General features: G+C 36.6%; 1 protein-coding gene across 1 annotated transcript in view; it reads right to left on the minus strand.

Moving 5' to 3' along the window:
- The window catches only part of CFAP47 (cilia and flagella associated protein 47), an 857,531-nt gene that overhangs the window by 642,548 nt on the left and 207,062 nt on the right, over positions 1–7,921 (minus strand). The window contains exon 29 of the mRNA XM_027875456.1: positions 5,807–6,022. Coding sequence (XP_027731257.1) covers positions 5,807–6,022 — 216 coding nt within the window. The remainder of the gene's footprint in view (positions 1–5,806; positions 6,023–7,921) is intronic.

Genomic DNA, 7,921 nt, shown 5'->3' on the forward strand with positions numbered 1-7,921 from the left:
GAACATATGTAAGAGATTTTGTGGAGAAAGAAACAACAAGATTTGGCAAACTATTGGATATCTTGGATGAGTAAGAGTGAGTGGAAGGTGTCACCTGAATGACTACAAGAATGGTGGTTCATTCAATAATAACAGGAAAGAATGGATGAGGGATGGGTTTCAGGGGAAAAGATAATGAGTTCCATTTTGGATATGTTGAGTTTTAGATGACTCTGGAGCATCTTGTTTAAAATGTCCAATATGTAGTTAGTGATGTGGGACTATAGCTCAGTAAGGACATTGAACCTGGCTATTTCGATCCAGGAATTATCTAGATAGAGATAAGAGTTGAATCCATGGGAACTGACGTGTGTGACTGAGAGAAAGAGAAAGAGAGAGAGAGAGATAACATGGATTATGAATCAATAAAGGATATTACAAAGTAGCAATCAGATAGGTAAGAGGAGAACCAAGAGGAAACATTGTCCAGAAAACCCAGAGAAGAGAGAGTAACCAGAAGGAGATTATCAAATGGAGCAGAGATTCCCAAAGAGGATAAAGAATGAGAAGAGGCTGTTCAATCTGGCAGTTAGATCACTGGTAACTTTGGAGACAACAGTTTCAGTTGAATGATGAGGTTAGAAGCCATATTTCAGGGAGTTTAAGAAGAGAGTAAGTGGAGAGAAAGTTGAGGTGCCAAGGGTAAACAGCTTTTCCAAGGAGTTTACCTGTGAAAGAAAAGAGAATTGTAATGCTTACTTAAGTGATATTGGTAAAAGTTATGTGCTCTCATAACACTTTGTCCCTTTCTTCTGGTGAACTTAGTACACTTTATTTTATGGTGTGTGTGTGTGTGTGTTAAATTTGTGTATGTATCTTATCTGACCTTCTAAATTGTGAGCTTCATTTGGACAGAGATTATGCCTTATGTGTCTTTGTACCCAACTCAGCACATAATTATTCAATAACTGCTGAATGAATCTATGAATGAAAGACATGAATCCTTCACAAAGACATTTCTTTTTATTATTACAAGGAGGAAATAACATGTTATTATTTATATCATTAAAATAGCCCAACAATAGAAAGGTATTCATCAGATTCTCAAGGGTGTTTCCTGGGAACTAGGTAGTTACAAGGGGACACCAGAATCATTCCACCTGTTTTCAGTGTTTTTACCACTAACATCCCTGACCCAATTATACATAGCTGGTGTGTTACTTTGGGCTGAAGTGGGCCCTGGATTTTAGCTACCAGTAAGAAAAAAAAATAATGATGGGATGTATGTAGAACAAAAGAACCAATGCTACCAAGTTCCACTTACTCCATCTAGGCCTCCCTCAAGTTGACTTATATGGAAACCAGGGGCATTTATGGGAGTCAAAAATAAATCTTGCCATTCTAGCTCCACAGAGTTCCTTTGGAGTTTTACTAAGTGGCATATCAGGGATGTCTTGAAGGGATATACCAGAGCCTGATGGCTTCTGTTGGCTTTTGCTGACTACCTAATTGGGTGTGGCTACATAGATACTGCCTATCAGGAGAAAATTGTGACGATGGATTTTGCCAGCATGAGGATGTTTCCCAGAACTACAATCTAACCCAATCTAATAAGCATTTATTATGAGCTAGGCTGGGTTGGGGCGGGGGGGGGGGGGAGGTAGTGAGGACAGGAAATGCAAAGACCATGACCATAACCCCCCCCCCCCAAAAAAATAGCTCCTACTCTCGAGGAGTTACATTCTAGATAAAAGGTAAATGCCTATGTAGGCATTTCCTCTATACACAGAGCTATTCATTGAAGTACCAACTACTTTTTGCTCAAGATCAATGCCAACTTTGCACACTGGTAAAGAAACCCTTGTTATGATTGCAGTCAGTCCATCAGTCAGTCAGTGAATGAACATTTATCAAGCATCCACTATGTGCTTAGTGCTAGGGATACAAATATGAAAAACAAAAATAATCCTTACCCTTAAGCAGCTTATAAATTAATACATGAACACAACACACAAAGGGAAACTGAAAAGGAGGTCTTAATGAAGAAAGGAAGTATCTTCATGGAGACATAATAAAAAATCCAAAGGGAGGTGAGAAATGAAGAGATAGCTGGCCCTAGACACACTCCAAGCTATGCACTCTGCCTTCTAATCAGAGGGGTCCCAGGGACAGAGGATACTGATGAGGTGTGAGATCTAGGGATGATGTGATTTTAAGGGATTTTAAGAGATGATGAGGTTCATACTGGAGAAGCTCAAAGGAGTGCAGCCAGGTGGAAAATGAAGAATATGAAATGAAGACTGTAGAAGTCATAAAGCTCCATATCTACCTCTATTATTATGTATTTGTAGTTTTTTTTTGCTAATCATATGATGCTCTTTTTTGATTCTCTTTTCTCAGAATAAGCCTAAATCCTTAAATCTATCAGAATTTGTGTGTTACTGAAGTCTATAAGCTGGAAGAATAACACATTTATGCATCAATCCATGATAATATCGATCCCAGATTACTCTATGACACCTCTATTAAAATTTTTATGTAATTTGACTCCAGAAAAGAATGTGGAAATGTACCTCTTCCTTTTTTTTAACAGAGGTAGTAGACTGTGGGTGTAGAATATTGCTTATATTGTCAGTTTCAATTGATCTAGTAGTACGTTTTGTTGAATTGCTTTTATTTCCTCTTTTTAGTTTTTTATTACCAAAAATGGTTCACTGGGTAGGAGATGGGAGAAGGATCTACTTGAAAATGAAAAGGATATAAAAAGCAAAATATATTAATAATTTCATTTTTAAGTTTTGATGTTAACCTCCATGACCCACCCCTTAAACCTGAATAAATCACATGATTTACTATCTAGGATCTTTGATTGACTTTTATCTTGAACTGTGTGTGGAAGAGATAGTCAAAGAAATTTCTTCAGGAATTTCAATCCATAAACATGATTTATCTATGTATAAAGGATAGATTTTTAAGACAAAAATTTCATTGTTATTCCAGGAAATGATCATCACATTATATTATTCAAGCTGCCCATGAAGGGGGGGTTGTAAATATTGTCCATTCATGAATGTAGCAGGCCATGCCCTAAAAGTGAGATTTCTTAGAAAGTAAAAGTATGAAAAACACACTAAAAAATAACACCAATGATAAAGTACTTTCAGCTTTTATACATGCCAGATATGGAGGAGAGAGGGGAATACAGCCTATATTCAGGTCAATAGAGTCCATCTGAACATTTTTCATAGGAAAATAAGTTGACAGAATTGGTGTCTTGTGGCCTACAATTGATTCTGCTGTCAGGGTATAACATAAAGTGAACTTGAAGTTAGACATTCTCAGTTGACTATAGTCAAGTAACTTGATCTCCCTCAGTTTCCTCATTTGAAAATGGAGATAATAATATTTGAAGCAGCTACGTTGTGGGATTGGCATGGGGAATGTACTTTTTAAGCCAAAAAGCTTATATAAATATGAGTGATTATTGTATTAAAATAATATTCAAAGACCGTAGTGCAAGTCAGGATACTCAGCATTATCTGCCGAAGGTTGATATTTTTAAGGAGGATGTTGGCTATGAACTCTTGGTTAAGAATCCACAACAACTGGAAAATGCTATTCACCACCAGAGAAAGAACTAAGAGTCTGAATGCAGATTGAAGCATATTATTTTCTTTCTTTTTTTTCTTTCCCATGTTTTTTTTTCCTTTTGTTCTGATTCTTCTTTCACAACATGACTAATATGGAAATAGATGTAATATAATTATACATGTATGACCTATATCAGATTGCAGGCAGTCTTGGGGAGAGAAGAGGGGAAGGAGGGGAAAAAAGTTAGAACTCAAAATCTTATAAAAATGAATGTTAAAAATTAAAAATAAATAAAATATAACAAAAAAAGAATCCACATCGATTTCATAGACTACTCCAAGAAAAGAACTTCTCAATTCTTGTAGATGTTAAAAACGAAAAGTAAATAAATAAAATATAACAAAAAAAGAATCCACATTGATTTCATGGACTACCCCAAGAAAAGAACTTCTCAATTCTTGTAGATTACCTCTCAAATTAATTGAAAGTACACCAAGTTCTATATGAAATCTCTACTACAACAGTCACAGCTCTGAAACAAGTCATTTGCAGCACAGAGAATGTCAGACACCTCTTTCTAACAAAATGTCTTTACTTACCTAATATTGGTTTAGGAAATTTAGGAACAGAAACCTTAGGTGAGCTGTCACTGTCATGGCTCATTCCCCTCAAAAAAAAAAAAAAAAGATCAAGATGAAAGGATGGTGCCTACCAAGGATATCACTGAAAAAGAATACTGGGATTGACTGACCAAAAGTGCATGCTCAGCTTCTCATCACTTCATGTATCATTCTATGTTCAGCAACAGGAATTAGTGCTGCTGAATTACTGAAGGAGTAGTAGCTCAAGACTTAACCTCAGCACCATCTGGATATAGCTGAGGATTTATAAGACAAAACCAAGAAGGCGTTCTGAATGCTACTCTTTATTCATATATTTGGTGCTGATCTTTACAACTAGAATCCATCTTCTCCAGAGCCTATAGTGCTGGACCACAGTAGGTATCTGCCCTGGTGATGGAGGCCTTGAGGCCCAAATCAGAGGTGGTCCAGAAAGTCTCATAGTGCAGTGAAAAGAGTGTAAGATTTGGAGTCCAAGTACGTGAGTTTGAATCCCGACTCTACCACTTGCTGCCTCTGTAACTTTAGGTATGTCACTTCATTTCTCTGTGGGTCTTGGTTTCCTTAATTGTAAAATAAAAGAGTCAAACTAGATGATCATTAAGATTTCTTCAAGCTCTAAATCTATGATCCTATGTAGCTTAAGTATATTAAATACCTGGAAAAGCTTTGCTCTTAGGGTGACTTAACAAAAGAAAAACTCCTTATTGTAAACCTTCTAAACTCTAGAGTCTTATGTCTTTGGGTGGGAAAGACTAACCAAAGCCACAAAGCGAAGGTCTCAAGTTAGCTTGTAGAGCTGCCAAAGTTCAGTCACCTGGTCCCCCTTCATCCATTAATATAAATGAAGATGGATTCACTTTTATTTTCTTCCTTTAGAGTAATCATAGGAACATGCTGCAGAGATTTCTAGTACAGGCTTTGGCCCAGGGTAGTTTTTGCAGTAATAAAGGATTACCACATGAAGACACACATTTCCCTTGTCTATAACTGATATCTGAGACAATACATACCTTAAGTTTTAGTCCTAGTTTTTAATAAAGAAAATTGTATTTTCTGTGCTGACAATCTACCTGAGGGGTGAAAGTTTTTTTAAAACAGAAAAAGGGAGGTTATCAAAGCATCAAAGTATCTAAATTCACAACCTTTAATTCTATACTCTTCTTAGTCACCATTTTTTTAGCTCCCTACTTCACTTGCTATTTAATCTAGCTCAGGAATACAGGCAATGCTATGGCAATAAGTTAAGTTTTCTATCTGAGCATGAAATTTCCTCTCATTTCATGCATTAATATTATGTTTATAGTTGGTTACCATACATGCACATAGATTAAATTAACAATACCATTTAAAGAGCACAGATTCATAAGTAAATTTATTTTTGTTCAGTGTGTCTGTCTTAGAGATATTTAGTCCCTTGAGCCAAGAGTATGTATCTCTTAACCTCCATGTGTTATCCTATAGCATTTATAGACTCACATATATATGTATATATACATATAGGCTATTAAATAACTATGCAGTGATCAGGAGACTATATAATACCACAGGACAACTGCATAAAAGAAACAAAAGTTTATAAGAGTCAGTATAATGTATCAACTATAGCTTCTTACTTGAGGAAGGTGAGAAGTGTAGAATGTAGCCAATGGAGGTGGATCACTCTCTCAGTATCATCAACAGGTAATGTCTGAGTTGTTGCAACTCCAGGTAACATCTGTCCATTCAAGTAGAATAACATGTCATATATGGTTTTATTATATCTGGCAAAGTCATTATTTGAATTGATTTGTTTGTTTTTTGAAGCTGATAACTCTCCTTTAGACACATCCCTAAGAAAAATAATGCATTTTAGTTTCAAAAAAAATTGCCTTAATAAAACATCCTAACCATTAGCTATATTTATTTATTTTAGCAAATTTAACAAATAAAATTATTGTATTTATTTCTGTGTATAAATATTTATGCCTGGGCCTATGATTCAAATGATGTAAGGAACTCTTTGTGAGAGAAATCCCTCTACCAATGAAGCAACTAACTTGCCATTTATCATCTTTAAAAGATGGCTGCAACACTAACAGCTTGTGATTTGTTCTGGACCCACCATCATGTGTCAGAGGTAGGGCTTGAACCCAGGTCATCCAGACTCAGAGACCAAAGCTGTTCACTGCAAATAACTGCTTTTAAAAATAATTGAAAGATAGCATACAATGATAAAAATAAAATTTAGCATAGTTTTATTATAATCAGCAATGACTTGTAGTAAATCATTTTTCTATACCTTTGAAATATCTTGTTTTAAATATACACTCCTATCAAATGTAATGATAAGGGTTAGAATTATGAAGATTACTGTTGGGTTGAACCAAAACTGGGCAAAGGTCCATAAGATGACTTGTGCAGAGACAAGTGCAGAGAAAAGTCACTAAAAAGACAAATTATGGTCAAAACCAAAAGGACCACAGAAAAATGCACATTAGCTGGAGAAAAAAAATAAGAAGAAATGAGCATTCACAGATAATGCAGGAGGGACACAGGAAGAAAGTACTGGATAGGGCATATGAAAAGTGGTTGAGTCAGAGGCAGATCTTACACGGGGCATTAGTGGGCTTCAAGATTAGTATGAGTCCAGAGTAATATAACTGCCAGGAAAACTAATGAAATTGTGGGTTGTAGTAAGAGAGGAACAGGATCTAGGACTGAGGAAGCTACAGTCCTGCTGTACTTAGCACTATTCAGGCTAGATCTGGAGTGCTCTATTGCTTTTTATATGATATATTTTATGAGAAACATTAATAATCCAGAAGGTGTCCAGAAGGTAGTGAACAAGTAGGTGAGGGACGTTGAAAGAATGACACATGCAGAATAATTAAAAGAACCTAGGATGTTTAGACTGGAGATGACTTAAGGGTGAAGATGATGGATTTCATTGAGTATGTGAAGGGTTATCAAGTGAAACAGATATTAGACTTGCTCTAAATGGAACCAGAGGAGAGAACTGTGAGAGAAAAGGAGAGAGCTCTGGAGAAAAGTAAATTGGGTCTCAATGTGCTAAGTCTCAAGCTCTCAAACAAGTCACAAGAGTCCAAGATATAGCCATGGATGTCACCCATACTTAGCTCACTTCTACGCCCCTTAGTGTGGAAGCTACTGTGGCTCAGTAGATAAGAGTGCTGGGCCTGAAGTCAGGAAGACTCAGCTTTCTGAGCTCAAGTCTGACCTCGGACACTTACTAGCCTTGTGACCCCAGAGCACTTAACCCTGTTGGCCTCAGTTCCTCATCTATACAATAAGCTGCAAAAGGAAATGACAAACCACTCTAGTATCTTTGCCAAGAAAACAACTCAGCAACAAAAGCCACTTAGCCTTAGACCTCACCATAGTGCTAACAGCTGTTTCACTATTACCCCTCGCTAAGATGACCAAAGGAAAATTTTCCAAATAATCAGAACCCTTCAAAAGTGAAAAGGGCTCCCTTGAGTAATGGATGATTTCCCATCACTTCTCGGGTTCTGACTGCCATCATGTTCCTCGAGGCCTGCCCTTTTCAGTCAGTGTCCTATATTTTGGACCTCTCTCTTTTCCTTCCTCACTCCTTCATCAAAATCTATTCCCAGAAAACTATTTAACTCTAAGCTAGCTGATAAACTAATTCAAAGTAACTGGCAATGATTAATAATAATTTGTGTGTGTGTGTGTGTGTGTGTGTGTGTGTGTGTGTGTGTGTGTGT

This window comes from Vombatus ursinus, unplaced genomic scaffold (genome assembly GCF_900497805.2).
Source record: "Vombatus ursinus unplaced genomic scaffold, bare-nosed wombat genome assembly UNPS02014809.1, whole genome shotgun sequence".
NCBI classification, from domain to species: domain Eukaryota; kingdom Metazoa; phylum Chordata; class Mammalia; order Diprotodontia; family Vombatidae; genus Vombatus; species Vombatus ursinus.